The sequence below is a fragment of the Salvelinus fontinalis genome, chromosome 4, assembly GCF_029448725.1.
Source record: "Salvelinus fontinalis isolate EN_2023a chromosome 4, ASM2944872v1, whole genome shotgun sequence".
Classification (NCBI taxonomy): Eukaryota; Metazoa; Chordata; class Actinopteri; order Salmoniformes; family Salmonidae; genus Salvelinus; species Salvelinus fontinalis.
Window position 1 is genome coordinate 27,863,307 of NC_074668.1, and position 24,983 is coordinate 27,888,289.

General features: G+C 47.1%; 1 protein-coding gene across 10 annotated transcripts in view; it reads left to right on the forward strand.

The window, feature by feature from the left end:
• Positions 1-24,983, forward strand: part of LOC129853455 (autism susceptibility gene 2 protein-like) — a 412,695-nt gene that overhangs the window by 370,692 nt on the left and 17,020 nt on the right. For all 10 annotated transcript variants that reach the window (XM_055919505.1, XM_055919511.1, XM_055919507.1 and 7 more), the window contains 2 exons: positions 23,375-23,801; positions 24,611-24,864. In XM_055919505.1, the coding sequence (XP_055775480.1) occupies positions 23,375-23,801; positions 24,611-24,864 (681 nt within the window). The remainder of the gene's footprint in view (positions 1-23,374; positions 23,802-24,610; positions 24,865-24,983) is intronic.

Here is a 24,983-nt window from a genome sequence, read left to right on the forward strand (position 1 = left end):
AGTCTGACCTTAGTGCATGACTGCGGTGCTTCCAATGATTAGGTAAGAAGGTTCCGGTAGCTACCAGCTAGCTCCAGTATGGTAAAGGACAGACGTTACCTAACCATTTTCAGAGTTGTTGTTTAGCTTCGTCGTGAACTTCCTGAGAATTATTGATTTCTTGGAGGAGAAACACTGTCTTAAAGTCTTGTGTGGGGCTTTGGGGCATTGCATTTATTGAAAGAGATCTGGTTGCAGTTCAGAGTTGACATTTCTCAGTTCTTGGAAGGCGAATAAAAAGCTAAATGTAGCTGCTGAGGACGTATGGGTTCTGCCACCAGGAGAGGATAAACATACTTTGTGGGTACTTACGAAACTCAAGCAGAGCTCCTATGGAAAAAGAGAGAGTGACGTACCACCTACATACCAGAAACTGGAAACACACAGAGACGCTAGTGAGAGCAGGAAATGTCTGAGGGGAACAGCACTCTAGCTCTCTCACTCTGCCTGGGAGGCCATTTTGGCTCTGTCGTGTCTAACAGGGGTTTCATGTGAGTGGACAGACGAACTCAATGTGTTCCCTGAGCCAAACCAGGGGCATCTTGGGATAGGTGGGGGAGAAAGATTGGTGAAAACCCATTTCTGAAGTGGATTTGTGCCCATATAATCCTGATTAATTTTGACCCGTTGTGCTCATTTTAAACAGCGCATTACAGTAAGCGTGAACACAGCGAGCTTCAGGGCTAAACCAGGAGCTTAGCGGCTTTGAGAGGCTTAGCAGCAGATGGCATTTTAAGCTGGACTTAATAAATTGTTTCCATTAAACTTACCGGCCCACACATACTGGATTAGGCGAGCGGAACAAAGGAAGGAGGAGAGAGAGAGCAGAAGAAGTGGTGGAAAAAAACACAACAGCCACCACTACCACACACAACTGACACTCCGTGTAACTTTTACTGTAGCCACGGTTAAAGGTGGGACATGGTTTAGGTTACTACTGCTTGCGTCACGGAGGTGGAATCCACTGTAGTTGGATGTAGACATCAACTCGTCACGGATGTCAGAGACTAATTAGCTTAATTGACGTGAGGGTAAACAAATTAACTAATGAATAAACCATTTAGCTTCCCCTGTGGAGGATTTAGCTTTGTTTATCCTTACCTGTTCATATATAAACACCATACAATACAAACACCAATATCCAGAGGAATGGTATTCAGACTAGCTTTTTTTCAGAGTATTTTTCATATCCAGAATTCTCAGTACCATCGTTGAGAACCCATTCCTTGTGGGGCTGAAGCCCCCCCCCCCCCCCCCTCCCCCTCTCTCTCTCTCTCTCTCCCTCCTATGAGCTCATGGTAGCTCTCTAAGCTCTCATTATGTGCTACACAGCCCAGGGTCCCCGTGTCGAATCGCTAATCAAGCGGCCTGTCTGCTCTGCAGCCCTGCCTGCCACTCAATAGGTGCTGAGTGCCCTTTGCTCCTGAAGGCTGCTGTTTGCTGCATGTCAATAACAGGGCTATGGCTTGGGTATAGCAGCCTATAGGTCCACTCCACACACACAGCCAGGAATATAGAATAGAGTCAGTCATACCTCCTGCATACATGAAGAGAGAGAAGAGACTAGGGAGGAGAGGGGGAGGTTGGGTGGGTCAGGGGCAGGGAGAACAAGCAGATGAGAGTGTGTTTGTAATGCACCAGGCGGTGCTCCTCTGGCCAGGTCATTGTGATGTTGCTAACCTCAGCGCCTCGGCGGCACAGTGTTTGTGGGCTTTCGCCCATTTAAATAATGACCAGCTAATCAGCTTTGCAGGCTGTTGAGTCTGAGTGGAGGAGTGGAGCGAGCGGGTAGTGGGCCAGGCAGAGCTGGGCTGGGTTGGGGGCAGACAGGATGTGTAATAGCGAGAGCGCAGGGAGGGCGCAGGGGCTTTCTGTAGCCCACGCAGCCAGATTACAGGGCTGTATTAAATGCAGCCGTCACAGCGGAGGAATCTAAGCCCGGTAAACCTCACTGCGGTACCTACTCTGATTGGTTTGACGAAGCGCAGCTTGCTGGAAATGCTTTCTTATCAGGGCCTGATGGCCTGTATTGACAGAACACTTACGTCTGGGCGCTGGGGGGGTTCGTCATTTGGCACATAGACCACAGACACACTGTGTACTGTGCCACGGGGAGCCGGGTTGTTCCAGAATTGCCATGCTTCAGCTGGATGTTGCGCCCATAGAATAGAATGATTATATTTCTATGGTTCCGCCATCACTGCTCTCCCCACACTACCACCTCCGTAGTTGTTGTCAAGCCTGTGCTAAAGCTAATTTGTTTCCCTGATTCAATTTAAATTTTAAACAGGAGTAAATCCTTTCAGAATGGCCAGGCCCTTAATATGTTTCTCCCTCCCTGTGCTGTCTGTCGCCAGCCGGGGGAAAAACAACATCACTAGAATCAGTGGAAAAACCAAAGCGTGTTTGTGTTTGTTTCTTTATTAATCCCCTCAGCTATTATTGTTCACGGTCATAGGAGCGCTTATGAGCTGGGTGATGATTTGTTTTTGGAGAAAGCGCCTGTTATTAATGCTCCTCTTATTGATAGTGCTAATGCTGTTTGTGCAGTCGTCCCTGTCAGAGAGATGAAAATGAATAGAGGGAGCGCTGTGAAGATAAGACGCCTGTTTAATTATTAATTGAGCCATTACTGACAGAGATTGCCTTTTTTGATTTAAGGCAGGAAGCTGGCTTCGGGGAGAGAAAAAGCAATTACAGAATTCCCAGCCTGCACTGCAGCTGCCCATTGCTCCGCCGTGCGAGAGTGGAAAAACACACCCTGTTAAACCGTCTTTTTCCATAAATTATTTTAATTCTTCTTCAATATTTATAGCGTTTTAAATGACGCCGACATTGTCATGTTCTATTTATAGGGAGAGGCAGGCAGGGAGGCAGGGAGGCAGGGATGCAGGCGTGCCAACAGGACTAAGCCACATCCACAGCACCTCCCAGGTCGCTCCTCTGCTCTGGAAGACACCTGGAGGGATTAGTTAGGTTTATAATACAGTTTATGTCAGACCGCAGCACAAGATATTTGTCCTGTTTTTCTGTCATAAATATACTTTTTTTTTTTTTCAATGTCCATTTTCTCTCAGGCTTTTCTAGAAGGGCAATTAGTTCCCTTGCAACATCAATGCTAGTTGTCCCCTTTAAAGGGTATTTTAGTTCCATTAGAAAACGGACTGCTCTGTGCAAGACCTCGCTCTTAATGATATATTAACTTAGCTCCTGTGTAGAGTTGTGCTATGCTAAGTGGGGACTTGCCGTCCTAACATTGGCCCCAAGCAGATATTTTAGCTACTCCACCTGGGTCGTGTTCAGTAGGCACAAAACTGATTAAAATGGTCCCAAGCAGAGTAAAACCACGAGGCTCTTTCTAATCCAACACGAAATGTTATTTTTTACTTTGTCCTTGCAAAACACTTTTGAAACGTTTCCCCACTTTCTAATAGAGTGCAACTCTAGACAGAAGCTGCAGTCATGCCAGTCCCTGTCATCCCTGTCCTTAAAGAGAACCGCCAGGCTGGCAAGAAACCCAACACCTGTCCATCATCCTTATCACTGGCTGTCGTCAGTGTCAATGGGTGGCGCAAGGCTGTTGTGACAGAGAGTGGGCGTGTAGTTGAAGGCTTTGTGATTAGGCCTCTCTCTGTGCAGCTGTCTCAGTGGTTTATTGACTGAATATGGATCCAGCTATAGTGCAGCTGAAGAGACAACAGCTAAGGGAGCAATTACTAAGTCACTTGTAGCCACCACTGATCTTTTCTGGGAGGTGGTTTATGAGGGCTATGTGATGTCTGGCCATACAGCTGCCTAGCATATTGTTCAATATGTTGTTTTTATCATTGAATGATGAAAGGAATATAACGTGTTACCAGGGACCAGTGACTCGGTCTATAAAAAAAGAGGTCAGATGAAGCAGATGCTAAACGACAGGACTGTTTTGCTAGTACAGACTGGAATATGTTCCGGGATTCTTCCGATGGCATTGAGGAGTACACCACATCAGTCACTTGCTTCATCGAGGACGTCATCCCATGAGTGACTGTACGTACATACCCCAACCAGAAGCCATGGATTACTGGAAACATTTGCACTGAACTAAAGGGTAGAGCTGCCGCTTTCAAGGAGCGGGACTCTAACACGCTTACAAGAAATCCCGCTACGCCCTCCGACGAACCATCAAACAGGTAAAGCGTCAATACAGGACTAAGATCGAATCGTACTACACCGGCTCCGACGCTTGTCGGATGTGTTAGTGCTTGCAGACTATTACAGACTACAAAGGGAAGCACAGCCGAGAGCTGCCCAGTGACACGAGCCTACCAGACGAGCTAAATCACTTCTATGCTCGCTTCGAGGCAAGTAACACTGAAACATGCATGAGAGCATCAGCTGTTCCGGACGACTGTGTGATCACGCTCTCCGCAGCCAATGTGAGTAAGGCCTTTAAACAGGTCAACATTCACAAAGCTGCTGGGCCAAACAGTTTACCAGGATGTGTACCCCCGAGCATGCGCTGACGAACTGGCAAGTGACTTCACTGACATTTTCAACCTCGCCCTGTCTGAGTCGATATACCAACATGTTTCAAGCAGACCACCATAGTTCTTGTGCCCAAGAACACCAAGGTAACCTGCCTAAATGACTACCGTTCTGTAGCACTCATGCCTGTAGCCATGAAATGCTTTGAAAGGCTGGTCATGGCTCACATCAACACCCTTATCCCAGAAACCCTAGACCCACTCCAATTTGCATACCGCACCAACAGATCCACAGATGATGCAATCTCTATTGCACTCCACACTGCCCTTTCCCACCTGGGCAAAAGGAACACCTATGTGAGAATGCTATTCATTGACTATAGCTCAGCGTTCAACACCGTAGTGCCCTCAAAGCTCATCACTAAGCTAAGGACCCTGGGACTAAAGACCTCCCTCTGCAACTGGATCCTGGACTTCCTGACGGCCGCCCCCAGGTGATAAGGGTAGGTAACAACACATCCACCACACTGATCCTCAATACGGGGGCCCCTCAGGGGTGTGTGCTCAGTCCCCTCCTGTACTCCCAGTTCACTCATGACTGCACAGCCAGGCACGACTCCAACACCATCATTAAGTTTGCTGATGACACAACAGTGTTAGGCCTGATCACCGACAACGATGAGATAGCCTGTAGGGAGGAGGTCAGAGACCTGACTGTGTGGTGCAAGGACAACAACCTCTCCCTCAACGTGATCAAGACAAAGGAGATGATTGTGGACTACAGGAAAAGGAGGACCGAGCATGTCCTCATTCTCATCAATGGGGCTGTAGTGGAGCAGGTTGAGAGCTTCAAGTTCCTTGGCGTCCACATCACCAACAAACTAAAATGGTCCAAGCACACCAAGACAGTCATGAAGAGGGCACAACAAAACTTTTTCCCCCTGAAAAGATTTAGCATGGGTCCTCAGGTCCTCAAAAGGTTTTACAGCTGCACCATCGAGAGCATCCTGATGGGTTGGTCACTGCCTGGTATGGCAACTGATCGGCCTCCGACCGCAAGGCACTGCAGAGGGTAGTGCGTACGGCCCAGTACATCACCGGGGCCAAGCTTCCTGCCATCCAGGACGTCTATACCAGCCGGTGTCAGAGGAAGGCCCTGGGAATTGTCAGAGACTCAAGCCACCTTAGTCGTGGACTGTTCTCTCTGCTACCGCACGGAGGGCGGCGCCAAGTCTAGATCCAAGAGGCTTCTAAACAGCTTCTACCACTAAGCCATAAGACTCCTGAACAGCTAATCAAATGGCTACCCCGACTATTTTCATCCCTCCCCCCCAACTTTTTTGCTGCTGCTACTCTCTGTCATTATCTATGCATAGTCACTTTAATAACTCTACCTACATGTACATATCACCTCAATTACCTCGTCACCGGTGCCCCCACACATTGACTCTGTACCGGTGCCCCCACACATTGACTCTGTACCGGTGCCCCGACACATTGACTCTGTACCGGTGCCCCCACACATTGACTCTGTACCGGTGCCCCCACACATTGACTCTGTACCGGTGCCCTCTGTATATAGCCCCGCAGTTGTTATTTACTGCTGCTCTTTAATTATTTGTTATTCTTATCTCTTACTTTTTTTGGGGGGTATTTTCTTAAAACTGCATTGTTGGGAAGGACTTGTAAGTTAGCATTTCACTGTAAGGTTGTATTCGGCGCATGTGACAAATACAATTTGATTTGATTTGCTATCTCAGTTGTGCTTGTTATTACAATACAGAGTCATAGATAGTTTAGTGAGTATTAGATTTACTATATTGAATCCACATGCTGTCTTCATCCAGTCTCTGAAACATACAAAACTGTTTTGTGTGGAGCCACTGAGTAGCTTGAGCAACAGAGCCTTTCTGTTCGTCCTCCTCCTCCTCCCCCCTCTTCCTCCTCCTCTACTCAGACAGAACAGAAGAGGTTTAGTTGTTTCAGTGGCCATCTGAGGACCGCTTTGCTTGATCAGCCATTCCCCCGGCCAGTCGACACACCGGGGGTCAGGGTTAAATGATAAACTGCGCGCGGGCACTCCCGTCTTTATTTCCCCATCACCTTTACACCTCCCATGTGTGAACTTCTGCCGTCAGCGGCACTGCGCAACAAATCAGGAAAACAGATGTGGCGTTGCCGCGGCTGTGACCTCGAGGTGACACTTCTTTACACCTCGGCTGACATTTCTATTTGTGCACACATTCCATCGGCCCACGCTCCGATGAGCTCCGCCACACACCACGGTACTGAAGCACCCTCTATGAGTAAATGCGAAGCAGGCCCATTTAACCATTGATCGGCTCATGTTTGCGAGACAAGAGGGTGAGATATTTAAGCAATAAGTCACCTCGCGGAGTGCCTGGACACAGCCCTTAGCCGTGGTATGTTGGCCATATACCACAGACCCAAGGTGCCTTATTGCTATAATAAACTGGTTACCAACGTCATTCAAATACATGTTTTGTCATACCTGTGGTATATGGTCTGATATACCACAGCTGTCAGCCAATCAGCAGTCAGTGCTCGAACTACCCAGTTGATAATGTTTAATATAGCGTTTGTTAGCTAGCGTTTGCTCTGTGGCGGCTGGCCACACACTTTTTGAACAGAGAGAGGATGGTAAGTGGCTGGCTCCTATTGGTGATGAGCTGAGAGTATAGACAGGACATAGAGATAGTAAAAAGAACTCAACCCAACCCTACTTAGCTGTGGTCTCCACTGCTCTGTCTGACCGAGCCCCTTTAGGAAGCCCAGTCCTCTCTATCTCACTGTGGCATGGCGAAGGCTGTGAGATCAGAGGGTTCCCAATAATGGAAAGGCTCCTTTGGAGATAATCTGCTCTCCCCTGCGGCTATGGAACCAGCTTGTGAGCCATAGAACCACTCTGTCATGTAGACAGAACGCTGTCGTCTCCATGGAAATGAGCCACCAACCAACCAACCAATCAACCAAACCCATGGGCAGCTCCGTTTAAGTGACCGTTTCAGTAGGGGGCTGATCTAGTGCTGTGGCACCACTCATCTGAATCCAGTATAATCTCTCCTTCGCCAAGAGGAAGACAATCGGCTGCAGCATAGGCAGAGGTATTTGCGTTGTTTGGTTGGGAAATGCATGACGGTTGTCTTATCTCTGAAGCTAGTCAGCCTTGAATGTAGAGTGTGCTTTGTTTGTGTGTGGATGCAGCTCGAGCCGCCCCACACGCTTTTCCCCCCCAATCCTTTCTTCCTAGCTACACTTGTTGTCTAAGCTGAGCTGTGTGTGTTTTTCTGCTGCTGTGTTTTGTTTGAAGAAAATCCCAGCTCCCAGCTCTGTGCTTTTAGCCTGTCTGTGTTGTGCGTTCAGAGCCAATGTTGTTTGCAGATGAGGCTGTGAGGCTGTAATGTTCACTGACAAAGCCAGATGGTGGGTGATTGGGGCAAACATGCAGCTTGGATAATGTACAATCACTGGCAGAGGACAGTCAGCAGCCTATATGGATATTACAAACATGCTTGTAATGGATTTTACGTTTTGGGAAGCAGTTCACACAGGCTTATAAAGATTGGAACGCCATAGCCAAGAACAGGATGGAAGTAAAAGGGTTTCAATTCCATGACGGGGCAAGGACATCCATACTCTGAGGGGGAGAGCATGCCATAAGGATGCTGTGTGAGATGAGAGGCCACACTAGGGAAGTGAGTCCAAATCAAACAGAAAAATCAGCCGTGGCATATGAAGTATTTTCATAGGAGGCGGGTGGTCCACTTCTGGTATTTGTACAGCCCACTGCTAACTCCCCCTCAGCACACTCCTCATGTGGTATCATAAACTTAGTGTATGTGTTGCTGTCAGTGCACTCTTAGCCTCTCTGTCTGCTACCACAGAGCAGGCTGAGACTACAGACGACAGGTTTCTCTGCTCCACGCAGCACCACACATGTTGGGTTGGTAGGGATAGACCCCGGCAATCACCCTAAACTCAGCACATGGCCAAATGAGTAACGAGATATGCACCACTGAGAAGGAACAGTTTGTTTAAATCAAACCCCATATTTTACCCACGCCAGGTCGGGCCAGCGTCATTAATCGCTCCCAGTGTTTTGTTAAGAGAGACAAGCGGTAATTCGTTCAGACACGGGTTCCGCCTTTGGAGAAAATAAACATGGAGACCACAGTGTAGACCCCCACCCCCCAAATAATCAAGCGGTCATCTGTTTGGCTGTTGGTTTTGGCTACCACTGGTATTCCCCACGCTGCGGCTCTGGGCCCAGCCGGCTCTGACTGGCCCCCTAATGGCTGCTCGCTCTAATGTCCCATTCAGACATCCAGAGCAGCACTGCCTGGTATCAGACCAGACCAGACCAGAGAGCCTGTTATTCTAGTACTGCTGTGGAGAGGAGGAAGCAGCAGGACGTAGAGACCACTGCTGTTTGCGTTGGGTGGAAATAGAGCAGAGGAGGAGCGTAGAGACAGACTGCCACATCACCCAGGGAGCCCTGAGCACCAGTTATCATAGGTCAACTATTTTACACAGACACACGTTTCTTTCTTTTTGTAGCTAGATGTTATAGTCTTGAGATGCTTGGATGCTCTTTTCTTTCTTTACTCAGGATTTCTTCCAGATGTGCAACATTGCTTTCCTCGCCTTATTTTGTCCAGCCTAAGATGGAGGTGGAGTGTTGATCGAGGGATAGACTATAAGTGGATGCAGTGTTGTACTGAGACCCTACAGGGGGCCTTATAGACCAGCAGTAAGTTAGTATAGTGCTGTGCATTAACAGTATTTTTAGCCCAGGCCCACTGTAACGTCAGTCTTATCTTGGAGCAGGTGCGGTCGAGACGGAGGCAGAGGCGACAGGGTCCTCGGAGAGGATGAGCCATCTGTACCTAAACCTCTTTAAAGCGGTTAAAAAAAAGACTCACACGTGTGAGAGAGAGAGAGAGAGAGAGAGAGAGAGAGAGAGAGAGAGAGAGAGAGAGAGAGAGAGAGAGAGAGAGAGAGAGAGAGAGAGAGAGAGACTCTAAAGTTAATCTGTTGATATTAGGAATAGGATAGGAATCCCTTTTTGTTCAAACCTCAGTTTGGTTTGTGTCTTTCCAATCTAGAGGTTTAAGACAACATGCAGATACTACTGTAACTGTGAAGTCATTATCATTTAGTAGTTAGGTGTGTTGTTTGTTTCATCTCAGCTTGCTGTGTGTACCAGTGAGCCAGAAGTTCCTCAAGATTTTTGTAAACCTGATTCATCTCCTGAATGATCTGGCTGGTTGAAGTCCAATTTATCCCCTGGCTCCAAATCCCCCATCCGTACAACTGTCACACCTTCTCCTTTTCCGTGCTCGAAACAAATCAATTTTTATCAGTACTTAGAGTAGTAAAGTGAAATGCTACAGCTCACAAGCAATTGTTAACCTTCCCTGGCCTACACTGGCGTATCGCAGTTTGTCTAGACACCCCCGCAAAGGAGTTCACCTCCCCACCCGCCACTCACCAAGTATAGTTTACCGATCGCTGTCCATGGTGCTGAAATTGCGACATGTCTATGCGGCTGCCTATCGAATCGATGATAGGCGTTCTGTGGTGCCAGGGCATGTCACCTATAGTTTTGCTTTAGCTAAAGGAAAAATGTCTGTTGGTAGAACTATTTGGTCGTCATTTTCACATTTTAAGCCTAACATTTCACAAAGCTATACACGGTGTCACAAGGCTGACATTTAGACTCCTGGCTGGAGGCAATAATGCAATTACTTGTTCAGTAATAAAAGTTGAAATTCAAACATTGCCGATAGTAAAATGTATTTTACACTGAACAAAAATATGAACACAACCTGTAAGTGTTGGTCTAATTTTTCATGAGCTGAAATAAAAGATCCAAGAAATTGTCCATACGCACAAAAGCTTAATTACCTCAAATTTGTTTACATCCCTGTTAGTGAGCAACTCTCCTTAGCCAAGATAATCCATCCACCTGACAGGTGTGGCATATCAAGAAGCTGATTAAACAGCATTACACAGGTGCACCTTGTGCTTGGGGCAATAAAAGGCCACTCTAAAATGTGCAGTTTTGTCACACAACACAATGCCACAGATGTCTCAAGTTTTGAGGGAGCGTGCAATTTTTTCTACCATAAGCCGCCCCCAACATCATTTTTGAGAATTTGGCAGTAAGTCCAACCGGCCTCACAAATGCAGACCACGTGTAACCACGCCAGCCCAGGACCGAATCCGGCTTCTTCGTCTGAGGGGGGAGCGGTGTTGAGGAGTATTTCTGTCTGTAATGAAGTCCTTTTGCGGGGAAAAACTCATTCTGATTTGCTGGGCTTGGCTCGCCAGTGGGTGGGCCTGGCTCCCAAGTGGGTGGGCCTATGCCCTCCCAGGCAGACTCATGGCTGCGCCCCTGCCCTGGCATGTGAAATCCATAGATTAGGGCCTAATGAATTCATTTCAATTGACTGATTTCCTTATATGAACTGTAACTCATTAAAATCATTGAAATTGTAGCATGTTGCGTTGATATTGTTGTTCAGTATAGATACAACAACATACTAATCAGCAACCAATTTATTTATTTTTATATTCAACTGTCCAGTACAGCCTACATGAACCTGCACGACATAAGCCGTCCTCGCGTTCTCTCCCGCTTAGATAGAAAGTTGTTTTGCATTAAACCAGTCTGTTAATGCCAAATAATACAGTCAGTCCTCCCTCAAATCAAATAAGATCAAGCTTTATTTACACGAGGGTTGTCACAATACCAGTATTGCGATACTACAATTCCATATTTTTCCATGGCAATTTTTTTTTTTTTTTAACTCTATGGTCCTATAAAACCTACTTTATGTAAAATTGTGGGTGCTATAGCTTGCAAAATAAACAAATGTTACTCTAGGTGACAACATACTGCTGTTTGTTTCTAACATTAGGACTTTTATCCTCCAGAAATATATTCTGCTTCATGTTTTGTTTCCTTGCCACGATCCCTCCGAGTATCGCGATACTGGTATCGTGACAACCCTAATTTATACAGCACATTTCAGACATGGAATGCAACGCAATGTGCTTCACAGGAAAAAAAACGAATAAAAACAATCAAAAACTAAACTGAAACATTTACTACACAACAAACATGAGGATAAATTCGGCAGCTATTTTTTGTTGAACGCAGCGACTTTTGTCTGTACACAAATGAGCTGCATTCAAGGTAAATTTAATTTCATGAAATGAAATCCAGATTGAGAGATTCCCCTGGTATTCTGAAGTCCTTTCCCACGGCCTGTAGATCCAGGTTGCGGCCTACTATAGGCCTACTCAGTATTGACAGCCCAGACAGTCTTTCCTGAGACATTGTGCGTTATATGTCCATTGCGCTGCACACAATTTAAACTTAGTCTTGAATTATGCACTTTTGAAGACCCCAGTAAGATCCACTCATTGCTCTGGCGCCGTCGTAGCCTTGACCACGGCATTTATTCACCGATATCCCTTTACATTCAATCAGTAAAATTAAGATTTTTTTCAGGACACTTTGATCAGTCACATTTTTGAAGCTCTAGAAACAAACACGTAGCTTCCTAGGACATATGGACATTAAAAAGGTTCTTGAATTACTTTTTGGAGGGTTACTCTCAAAATGATTTACTAAATATAAAAAAAATAGACATTGCTGACAGGTGCTGCGGAGGTGTCCGGTACGTTAGTGCTGGCCTCTCTACTCTGGTGCTACCATGAGTCTTGACCCAATACCTCAGGCCCCGTCAGCACAAAGTGTGCGAGTGTGTCAGTGAGCAGACAGAGCTGCGTGTGTTGCAGCAGGGAGGCAGCCTACAGCGGCCCCACAGGTCAGGGGCTGGGCCTTGTCTCCATTAGTTGTCTTGACATGACTCCCTGCCCTCTGCTCCCTCTCTCCTCTCCTCTGCCTTATTAACTTCCCCTCCCTTCTTTCTTTCCTCTCCCTCTGAGTGTGTGTCTTTCCTCTCCCTCTGAGTGTGTGTCTTTCCTCTCCCTCTGAGTGTGTGTCTTTCCTCTCCCTCTGAGTGTGTGTCTTTCCTATCCCTCTGAGTGTGTGTCTTTCCTCTCCCTCTGAGTGTGTGTCTTTCCTCTCCCTCTGAGTGTGTGTCTTTCCTCTCCCTCTGAGTGTGTATCTTTCCTCTCCCTCTGAGTGTGTGTCTTTCCTCTCCCTCTGAGTGTGTGTCTTTCCTCTCTCCCTCTGAGTGTGTGTCTTTCCTCTCCCTCTGAGTGTGTGTCTTTCCTCTCCCTCTGAGTGTGTGTCTTTCCTCTCCCTCTGAGTGTGTGTCTTTCCTCTCCCTCTGAGTGTGTGTCTTTCCTCTCTCCCTCTGAGTGTGTATCTTTCCTCTCTCCCTCTGAGTGTGTGTCTTTCCCCTCTCCCTCTGAGTGTGTGTCTTTCCTCTCTCCCTCTGAGTGTGTCTTTCCTCTCTCCCCCTGAGTGTGTGTCTTTCCTCTCTCCCCCTAGTGTGTATCTTTGTCTTTTTATTCCGCTTGCGCTCCATGGAAGCACTCTAATTAAGAATGATGGATTGGGTGCCAGGACACACTGGGAATGTATGCTAACCTGATACACCAGCGTATTCTCACCCTTTTTGTGGTTTGTGTGGAGGACATGGGGGATCCCAAATGGAGCGACAGCAGAGGAGGCTTTGAGTGTTTGTCTAGTTAAGCTCTGCATGAGAGCTATTCTATACATCTGCATCGTAGCCTTCTGTCTATGTCATCAGCTTTGACAAGGGAAGAGATTCGTAGCAGCAAAATGGAGGCTTTCTTTCTGTCTTTCTTCCCTTCTCTCTGTGTGCCATTTAGAAACGTCACCTCCGTTGAAATGTCCTCAGCTCTGACTAATGAAGATTGGAGCTATTTTCAGTTTTCTGCTGAGATTGACTTATTTTGCACATATGGCAATTAGAGGAGAATTGTGTTTCTCTCGCTCATCTTCAACAGCTGTCACGTCTCCGTCTACAGTCCTAGCCTAATGGTAAACCACCCCAGGAGCAGCTTAGCACTGGTCACGCTGTGAACAGAAGCCTCATGAAGGCTTGGTGTTGATTGCATCAGTGTGTCTGTCTACTGGACAGCTTGTGTCCTTAGGGGGACAACATTTGAAACCTCGGGCACTTTAAATCACATCTCATGGGGGTGCTATCTATAGAGAAACAGCCAACAAAGGTTTAAGGCCCCCCCCCCACCTCCCCACCCTGGTCTGGTAGATAGGGTTACTGCTAGCCTCTAACATAGGATGATAAACAGTGGGTGTATTTATCATGGAAACTCATATCAACTGTCTTATAGTGTTGTTAAATGAAATTAATAAATGTGCATTCTTCTTATTCTGTTTCCGTCGATTATGAACTGTATTTATTTGTATTTACTTTGATTACCCATTTGTTTTGTCTTAGTATGTGTCCTGTGCCAAGGCCCATCCATTAGGCATATGTCAATCTTTGACCTTTAGGAGCTAGGCTTATCTGTTTCCGAGAGAATCACACTAAAAACACCATGACGTATATCCTTTGTGAGTCTTGGGCAAATGCAATGTGAGACACCAGTGGGGATGTTCAACTGGAAGCAGGAATGCATTAGTGAAGGATGGACCTTTGACAAGCTCTAATAAGTACATAGGTATTCAGGCAGTGGTCTACAGGCTCTGATCATAACACTAGAGAACTGGAAGGCTGAGCCTGTAATAACACCAAGGTGAAGCATGTCAAAAAACATGACAGAAACATGCAACAGTTTATGGATGATCTAGTTCCAACTAACGACACCATAGTTGATTTTGTTTACTAGCTTAGCTTTCACTACGAAGCTTGCTGTACTAGTATTCTACTGGATAAGAATCTATTTATTTAACAATTTGCATAAAACAGGTGGGAATCTACATCAACATCTTGTCTAGAACCCATAGACACAGTTATCTGGAAAGCACTTGACGAAACTCGATCTTGCAGAAAGTATTTATCCTACCCCTTCGTGGTTCTGAAAAGCTATGGCGGCAAAACGTCAAAACATTGAATGATGTATGACAAATGGTGGAGAGCTGTCAACCTCCCGATTGTTGCTTTGTTTTTGGGGCGGAGGGGGGGGGGACAGTTAGGCCATTTACTGAAATGAGTGGAGAAGAAAGACATGTAGGCTCTTTCAGCTCCCTGTCATGCCACTTGGGATCTGTTGAATGATTCTCATTCAGCCATTTCCTTCCATTGAGAAGTACTCAGTTAGTCACTGAAATATAATATTACATCCACTTAGTGGCGTGGGCTCGTTGCAGGTTCATGCTCGAACTGACGCTGGAGAGTACCTTTATTTACATTTCCCGAATCCCCAGAAGAAACACATCTTACAAACACATCTCTGCTGAGACGTGAAGCTTGAAGATGATGTTTTTTCCATCTCTCTTCTTTTTTTCTGTCCTGTTTTTACCTCGTTTTCTCTGTGGCTTGTTAGCCACGCTGGCCGTCCTAACGGAGGATGTTTTCCGCCAGGGCAACAAAGCAGTTTTGTTGAAAATGTTAAGGAATTATGCAAGCCTAAATAAAGCTGCCACGCTGCTGAAGAAGTACAGCCCACACAGAGCTCTGTTGTGCCCTGTAGAGAGACGGAAAAGGTTAAGAAGGTATCAGAGAGGCGGGAGGCTTGGTTGGGGGAGGCTTGGTTGGGTGAGGCTTGGTTGGGGGAGGCTTGGTTGGGGGAGGCTTGGTTGGGGGAGGCTTGGTTGGGGGAGGCTTGGTTGGGGGAGGCTTGGTTGGGGGAGGCTTGGTTGGGGAGGCTTGGTTGGGGGAGGCTTGGTTGGGGGAGGCTTGGTTGGGGGAGGCTTGGTTGGGGGAGGCTTGGTTGGGTGAGGCTTGGTTGGGGGAGGCTTGGTTGGGGGAGGCTTGGTTGGGGGAGGCTTGGTTGGGGGAGGCTTGGTTGGGGAGGCTTGGTTGGGGGAGGCTTGGTTGGGGGAGGCTTGGTTGGTTGTCTCTCTCCACTGCACCATGATGGTTAAAAGGAGTCCGGGGGCCTTTATTAGAAGTGGCAGGCGTTGTCTCCAGTCATCTAGATAATTGCGGCGCTGCGTCCGCTCCTGTAATCAATCGAGACAGCTGCCGCCGCTGCGTTCGAGTCCAGTGGGCAAGCGTGTCGTGCTAATTAATGGAATGATAAGGCTAGTGCGCTCAGCTCCGAGCCGCACCGCACATCACAAACAACTTCCGGAGATGTTTCTCTCTCTGAAATTCACCCTTGAAGTTGATAGCTGTTCCTCCCGCTGTATGTCTGTCCACACGTTGCCCAGGGCAAACTGCCTTAGTCAGGGGTCAACGGCTGTGAAAGGGGACACATTCCAGGCTGCGGGGGTGGCCTGTGTGTGTCAGATGAGCCATTGGGACTTGAGCTTTATGTGGAAAGGCTCAAAGATGTCATCCGCCTTTTTTCTTCAGGAAGTCTCAGTGTCACTGACCTCAAACGACCCGAGGGTCTTCATGTGAGGCTGGGAGTGATGGGCACGCTAAAGCACGTGGCCACTCTGCAACAAGACAGTACCGTGGGGATAAACCCTGCTGGGTTTTGGGGTAGGAAAGGGGGTTGAGGGAATCCCTCTGGAACTCATTGTGACCAGAGCTTTTAATGAAAGTTTAGAGCAACACATACAATGGTATGGTTTAGCCAACACTGAAGCACATGGCTTGTACCAGATTTTGGCTAGTCGGCACATACAGGCATCCATATTTAACGCCCGCTATTCTGAATCTGCACCATCCCCTTCAACAGCAATCACATGTGCCACAAGAGACGATGACATATGCCTGGTGCCACATATAGCCATATGGGTTTGAATCCAGGCCCAGCATGCAGAAACAGAGACACTGATTCATACCAGACGGGGCTGCCAGCCCAGCTCTTCCAAATTAACATTAGGTGCTCACAATTGATGTGCAGGCTTTGACAGTAAACGTGTTACAGCTTAACACCCATCCTATTCTGTTGCCATTCGAGTTCTTTTGTCAGCTGCAATGGAAAGAACTAATTGAAACACGCCAGCTGTCCCCACTTTCTAGATATCTTGGCTGCCTCTCCCTGTTCATTTCCCATTAACATCTCTGAGTAATTTCACAAAGCATTGCCTTGGCCTCCCGCTAAATGCCATTCCAAACGCTCCCAGGCAGATGAAATAGTGTGAGGAGGAGAAAACTGACCATCGCAAATTTTGCTGTGATTTGATTATTAACATGACGATTTGCCGCTACTCGACGCTCCAGTCTCCCATTCATTCATTATCCTCCAAAATTATTTCGATCAAATCACTGCCTCTTTTTCTCTTCTTGTTACCCAGAATGCCTCACAGACAGGCAGGCAGGCAGGCAGCAATGATGTATTGATTCCAAGACTCCATTTAGTTTTCTGTCTCCTGCCATTATCTGTTTTAGTCATCATCCACAGCCACTCAGCCAGTCGTGAGCTAGAGCTAGCTAGGCCTTGGCGTGCACAGACAGACACTGGAGAGATTTTTTTTTTTTCATTAAAATGTAAAAGCCTGGTTCTACTGAGAAACAGGAGAGTTTCCTATTGAACAGAGCCAAGCTGGAAGGGAGAGCAAGGTGGAGCGGGTCCTACAGTACCGTCTGCATCCTCCAACTTTTCCAGGAGACTCCTCGTTTCATGTCGTTATTTGCGTCCTTTTTTTAGATATCCTCTTTTTGTGAGCGTCGCTGACTGTTTATGTTCTGGCAAGGCGAGGGTGTAATGTGAGCCCACCGCAGCGTTTGCCTTGTAAATGAGAACTGCTGGCGGGCGAGGTGACTGTGGTGACCGGGGTGGCTTGGATCTCTTCTATTTGTCTCTCAGCGCATGGCTGCAATGGCCTCTGGTCATGTTGCGGATTATTTGCGTAATCCCAATGTCTAATCTTAAAACTGCATTTGCATGCAGGTTTGTTTCCTCCTGCCCTGGGTTGTAATGGACTGCAGGGCAGTGGTGGCTGTAGTGGCCAGGTTATTCATACAACTCTCTGATTTGCATGATGGATGGTTTTGCGGCAACCCAATTAGGACAGGTTTTTGATCTCTGATCCAGAGGGACGTTGGGTTCGTTTGCAGGTGGCCACGTCCCTGGTGTGCCTGAAGTAAATAGCAAAGCATTGACAATGGATTCTCTTCCATACTTTGCAAGTCACCCTGCATTTGGGTATCTACTAAAGTAAACAAAGACATATGCAAAAATAGTAATTGTATGCGCGCACAGTAGAACTGCTTTGGTTCTCAATGGTCTGTTCTTGTTTCATTCAAATCCTCTCGAATTGTTTATTGTCATACACAACCTCTTATACACAACCTATTCTCCCCAAGGGGCAAAATGGTTCATGTGAAGTAAGTCATGCACAACATGCATTTACATGTAAAACATCCAAGCCTCATCAACTATGAGTCAGTCTACTCAGAGTAACCTAATGGTCTCTGTGTGTCATGATCATGATGGACCACCTTGGCTTTTATTGATGGCCCGGGTTGCTGGCAGCACAGACCATCTAGCCTCCCTGTGTCTTTCTGTCAGTGTAGAGGGACAGAGGGAGGGATGGAGAGTGAAGAGGACTGGAGATGCCTGCATCACAAATGGCACCCTATTCCCACTCTATTCCTGGTAGCCAGCTCTCCAGATGTTCCAGGGGCACAGAGGGGTATCAGAGACAGGAGCAACAACACGGGTCACAGAGGTCGCCCACGTCCCCGATGGACACATCAGTCATCGAGGGGGCGTCCCTTGGCCTGTCGTCAGTCTGGTGTCTCCACCCCCCTCCATCCATCCCTCCCTTTATTGCTCCCTCCATTCACCCCCCCCCCCCCCCCCCCCCTCCATCCGTCCTCTCCTCCCTCCCCTCAGTGCCACACCAGGCACGTGTACATAAGGGCTAAATCCCCAGAGTACACAGGCCACAGGAGCGACTTTTAAAATGATCAATAGTGGCCTGAAATGTCATCTGGTGAACAGTAATGCCAACACTCCCCAAGGGAGTGTCACTGTCAACTCGTACACTAACTGGGCCTGGGAGGTTCACAGTAAGGCTGTCCTCATCCTGGTTCTATCTCCATCTGTTGCCATGTTGTGCCATGCATGACAGGTTGTTTTCATGGCATTTGTTTTCCCTCCCCATTTTCATGGCCTAATTTGAATGACTGTCTACGATGTTTATTAGTACAGCTCAACTTTCCTACTGTATAAAGGTGTGGGATTTTCCAGGGAAATAACATGTTGTCCTGAGAGAAAAAGGCAAAGTGAAAACCCGACAGCTGTGATTGACTGTGGAAGTACTGTTGACAGTCGTCAGATTCAGTTGCGAGGAGAGCTGTTAGTTGCTTTGGGCGGTGACAGTGTTACTAGTTGAAAATTTCTTGTAACCGCATTAAGCCGTGTGATGAAACATGTCAGAGAAGACTTCCTGTCACTTGGATACCACCAGGCCTTCTGTTTAGCTTCAGACAGAAAGACAATCTAGAGTTGTTATGGGATTTGTACATTCTCAGCAATAACAAACAAGGTTTCCGTTGATTGTTCACTTCTCATGTCTGTTTGTTTGTTGTAGGGGGATTGTGTATGTAGCTATGAATTTACAAGGGCATTTTAGAACTTCAAGGCATATGCCCAACACAGTATGAAGCAGATAGAAGCTGAGAGCCATACAGTTGAAGTCGGAGGTTTACATACACCTCAGCCAAATACATTTAAACTCAGTTTTTCACAATTCCTGACATTTAATCCTATTAAAAATTCCCTGTTTTAGGTCAGTTAGGATCACCACTTTATTTTAAGAATGTGAAATGTCAGAATAATAGTAGAGAGAAGGATTTATTTCAGCTTTTACACACACTCAATTAGTATTTGGTAGCATTGCCTTTAAATTGTTTAACTTGGGTCAAACATTTCAGATAGCCTTCCACAAGCTTCCCACAATAAGTTGGGTGAATTTTGGCCCATTCCTCCTGACAGAGCTGGTGTAACTGAGTCAGGTTTGTAGGCCTCCTTTCTCGCACATGCATTTTCAGTTCTGCCCACAAATTATAGGATTGAGGTCAGGGCTTTGTGATGGCCACTCCAATACCTTGACTTTGTTGTCCTTAAGCCATTTTGCCACAACTTTGGAGGTATGCTTGGGGTCATTGTCCATTTGGAAGATCCATTTGCGACCAAGCTTTAACTTCCTGACTGTTGTCTTGAGATGTTGCTTCAATATATCCACATAATTTTCCTACCTCATGATCCCATCTATTTTGTGAAGTGCACTAGCCCCTCCTGCAGCAAAGCACCCCCACAACATGATGCTGCCACCTTCGTGCTTCACGGTTGAGATGGTTTTCTTCGGCTTGCAAGCCTCCCCCTTTTTCCTCCAAACATAACGATGGTCATTATGGCCAAACAGTTCTATTTTTGTTTCATCAGACCAGAGGATATTTCTTCAAAAAGTACGATCTTTGTTCCCATGTGCAGTTGCAAACCGTAGTCTGTCTTTTATATGGCGGTTTTGAAGCAGTGGCTTCTTCCTTGCTGAGCGGCCTTTCAGGTTATGTCGATGTAGGACTCGTTTTACTGTGGATATAGATACTTTTGTACCTGTTTCCTCCAGCATCTTCACATGGTCCTTTGCTGTTGTCCTGGGATTGATTTGCACTTTTCGCACAAAAGTCCGTTCATCTCTAGGAGAGAGAACGCGTCTCCTTCCTGAGCGGTATGACGGCTGTGTGGTCCCATGGTGTTTATACTTGCATACTATTGTTTGTACAGATGAACGTGGTACCTTCAGGCGTTTGGAAGTTGCTCCTAAGGATGAACCAGACTTGTGGAGGTCTACAATTTCTTTTCTGAGGTCTTGGCTGATTTCTTTTGATTTTCCCATGATGTGAAGCAAAGAGGCACTGAGTTTGAAGGTAGGCCTTGAAATACATCCACATGTACACCTCCAATTGACTCAAATGATGTCAATTAGCCTATCAGAAGCTTCTAAGCCATGGCATTTTCTGGAATTTCCCAAGCTGTTTAAAAAGGCACAGTCAACATAGTGTATGTAAACTTCTGAACCACTGGAATTGTGATACAGTGAATTATAAGTGAAATAATCTGTCTGTAAACAAATGTTGGGAAAATTACTTGTGTCATGCACAAAGTTGATGTCCTAACCGACTTGCCAAAACTATAGTTTGTTAACAAGAAATTTATGGACTGGTTGAAAAACGAGTTTTAATGACTCCAACCTAAGTGTATGTAAACTTCTGACGTCAACTGTGTATGATAGTATACCATTTTAGCATCAGCCCCTAGGCAGACCAGACAGTACTAGGGGTTGTTATGTCACCATCCTGCCTTAAACAGTGATTTTGAATCAGATCCTGGTGCCATTCATTAGAATGAGAAGGTAAATGGCAGCCCTGGCTGTGTGTATGCTTGCGTGGGTGCATAGTTGTGTGTATCTGTGTGTGCGCATGCATGTGTGAAGTGGACTGCCCCCCCCCCCCCCCCCCCCCGGCCTGGTCTAGTCTGGCAAACTGTTTTAATGAGGAGATGAAGAGTCTCCCCCCGCCTCCATTACAACCCATTATAATCATCATTAAGATAACCCACCACCACTCATTGTGTCCTCAGTGTCACAGCTTCAGCCGTCCTAGTGGCTAGACTCTGGTAGCAACACTGCTGCTTTCAGTTTCTCCACAATGTGTCTAGGAAAGAGAGGGGTTTCCACGGCAACATCAGTGAAGGGTGACATTTCAACAGAGAATTATTTGCCTTTCTCTCTCTCTCTTCCTCTCTCTCGCTCCCTCTCTCTCTGAGACAAGGCCCCCACCCAGACAAGGTATCCTTATTCCAGACCCTTTTTATAATAAAGCCGTATTATTATAACCAGACCTGAATTCGTTAGGAAAGTTGTGACACCTTTGCCTCCCCCGTTTCTCCTGTAGAGTTGAAGGGGGGACGTGTTTAAAATCGCCATACAGCGTTTTATTACCTTTTATGGGCGTTTGAATCCTTGGACGATTAAGCGGGTTCTAATAAGCCCTGGATATTCCATTAGGAGTCTATCTGCTCTGAGGCTCTGAGCTGAGAGGAGCTGAGGAGCTGAGCTCTCACTGGCTGCTGAAGGCTGGAGGCTAGCTCTCACTGGCTGCTGAAGGCTGGAGGCTAGCTCTCACTGGCTGCTAAAGGCTGGAGGCTAGCTCTCACTGGCTGCTGAAGGCTGGAGGCTAGCTCTCACTGGCTGCTAAAGGCTGGAGGCTAGCTCTCACTGGCTGCTAAATGCTGGAGGCTAGCTCTCACTGGCTGCTAAAGGCTGGAGGCTAGCTCTCAATGGCTGCTGAAGGCTGGAGGCTAGCTCTCACTGGTTGCTAAAGGCTGGAGGCTAGCTCTCACTGGCTGCTGAAGGCTGGAGGCTAGTTCTCACTGGCTGCTAAAGGCTGGAGGCTAGCTCTCACTGGCTGCTAAATGCTGGAGGCTAGCTCTCACTGGCTGCTAAAGGCTGGAGGCTAGCTCTCAATGGCTGCTGAAGGCTGGAGGGTAGCTCTCACTGGCTGCTAAAGGCTGGAGGCTAGCTCTCAATGGCTGCTGAAGGCTGGAGGCTAGCTCTCAATGGCTGCTGAAGGCTGGAGGCTAGCTCTCACTGGCTGCTAAATGCTGGAGGCTAGCTCTCACTGGCTGCTCGCTGCAGCGCTGTGCTGCGCCCATGGAGCTGTTTAATTGAGGCTCTAGTAAGCCTTCTTGAATCTGCTGCATTAGAGACAGAGATTAGAGATGCTTAAAGGTCCATTCTCTCCTTGGCTCTTCTCTCCCTCTATCTCGATCTGTCACTCTCAATTTGCTCCTTTCATATTTGTTCTGTGATATTTCTATATTCAGAGGGATTCCACTTTGCTCCTTACTGCTTTGCTCATTTGAAACGTGTATTTTAGGTTTACCGCTGCTACCACTGTCTTGTTTAGTAATATTGCATCCACCCTGCGTGTTTAAATGTAGCTAGCTGACTGTGGTGAAATATGCCATTATCACTACTAGCACTTGTTCTGTCATCCACCATTTTCTCCAGCAGTGCTTTTTTGTCAGTAGATTCCAATTAAATGCTCCTTGAGCTGTATATTTTTTCTGTGGTATTAGTTATTTAGTAGAAACATTGTAGCCCATTAAAATGTTATGCTCTCGGTACTGATCATGGTAGTTCTATGGAATGCTCTTCATTATAAAAGCTGATGAATTGATGAATTGGCTGTGATGAAGTGGCTGGCTGGGTTCAAAGTGCTTTGGCTACAGCTTTAGAAATCCCTTGAAAGATCTGGGGGAGGGAGAAGCAAAAAGTCCATGATAAGGGGCAATGATCTCTTTTCACAGCACAATTGAAACATAATTATTTCATGCCAGATTGTGTGCTCAGCAAAGCCCTGAATAGGAGCGGCATTTAACTTTAATTAGGTGTGATTTATTCATACTGACTGGATCGCTCGCAGAGATTTGATCATCTGATTATAGTCAAGCATGAAAATGACTGATTAAACACTTCATGAAACCTAGAAAGGGAAAGAAAAGGGGAACCTTGGGTAGAAGAAGTGTAGAGGCAGTAAGGTGAGGGAGAGAGTGGGAGGGGAAAGAGGGGAGACAGGCAGCTATTAGCTTAGCTCTGTCTTCTGGACCTACATACCACACACAGTTCTCCATAACTGTTAAACAGACACTTCTCCAAGCTTTTTCCTTTCACCAGGCAATGGTGAACCGTACCAAGAAATAGGTTGAATTCTAATAAGGGAAACATTTTCAATTGTTATGGTGGATGCTTACCTACAGGTGTATATCTACCGCCTCCCTTCACGTTTGTTGTTTCTTTGTCTATGCAGGTGTGTCAACGAATGAGAATCCAGAGTCCAAGACTGTCAGCTCGGCCAAAGTCTCTGGGCTCCAGCGTAGCCAGGAGCAGAGTAACGAGGTGTCCTTCGCCCCGCCCGTGTCCAGCCCCATCCCGGCCTCCCCGCCTTCGGGCTCCCCTGCCCCCGCTGCCACCGCGGCAGCCCCCCCTCAGCCCCTCCCCAAGGCGCAGCTCACCTCCCCGCCCCCCCTCCTCATCAAGAGAGAGTCGGATCGGGTGCCGCCCATCCCCAGATTCCCCACCCCTCCCCTGCTGAGGGCCCAGCCCCACCCTCTCCAGGAGCACCGTGTCCCCGTCTCGCTCCCTCCCCCCCAGCACCAACACCACGCCAGGCCTCTCATCAGCCACCAACTGCACCAGCATCACCCACTGCATTACAACAGCCTGCACGACATCAGGTACAGTAGGACACCATCTGATCCATATGCTCTGAGTCTGTTTAGTTATGTCTGATCCGTATGCTCTGGGTCTGTTTAGTAATGTCAGATCATTATGCTCTGGGTCTGTTTAGTTATGCCTAGCATTCTTCTTATGCTTTATGCCATGTGTCAAACTCATTCCACAGAGGCCGAGTAGCTGCGGGTTTCCGCTCCACCCTTGTACTTGATTGATGAATTAAGGTCACTAATTATAAAGGTTGTCTTGGTCTTGATTGAAAGGAAAACCCGCAGACACTCGGCCCTCCGTGGAATGAGTTTGACACCCCTGCTTTATGCCTTGCTGATATGATATAATTAAGCAATAAGGCACGAGGGGGTGTGGTATATGACCAATATACCACGGCTAAGGGCTGTTCTTAGGCATGAAGCATCGCGGACACAGCCCTTAGCCGTGGTATATTGGCTATTTACCACAAACCCCCAAGGTGCCTTATTACTATTATAAACTGGTTATCAACGTAATTAGAACAGTAAAAATAAATGTTTTTTCATACCCGTGGTATATGGTCTGATATACCACGGCTGTCAACCAATCAGCATTCAGGGCTCGAACCACCCAGTTTATAATATGATACAATTCCTTTTATATTGTCTACTCAATTGGAAATTCAGGTCAGCACATCACATTATACACACATATTCTCAGCATTTACAGATGCAGCTTCCAGTCATGTAATAAACCAACACAAATTCACTGAATACACAATCTATAACTCATTGCTGACAAGGTTTTTCTCTCTCTGTCTTCTCTAACATTACATTCACAGCGGCGGCAGTGCAGGCCTCCCCAAGCACCACCACCTGCCCCCCTCTCCCCACCACCTGAGCGGCCTCCCCTCCTCCACCCCGGCCCTGCCCCTGTCCATAGCCAACCTTTCTACCTCGCACTATTCCTCCCTGCGAAGCCCGGCCCATCGCCATCCGGCCATGTTCGCAACCCCCGCCACACTTCCGCCACCTCCGACCTTACCCACCAACAGCCTTGTGGTCCCTGGGCATCCCGCTGGCACCCCCTACCCAGGTAACACTGCCCTCCTGGCCGCTCTGGCATCAAGGCTAGTCTGTCTCTAACATCAAGTAGCAATTCAGCCAAAGTAACAATCTTATATTGTGATTTCCAAGTCAATTGTTGCAGAAATA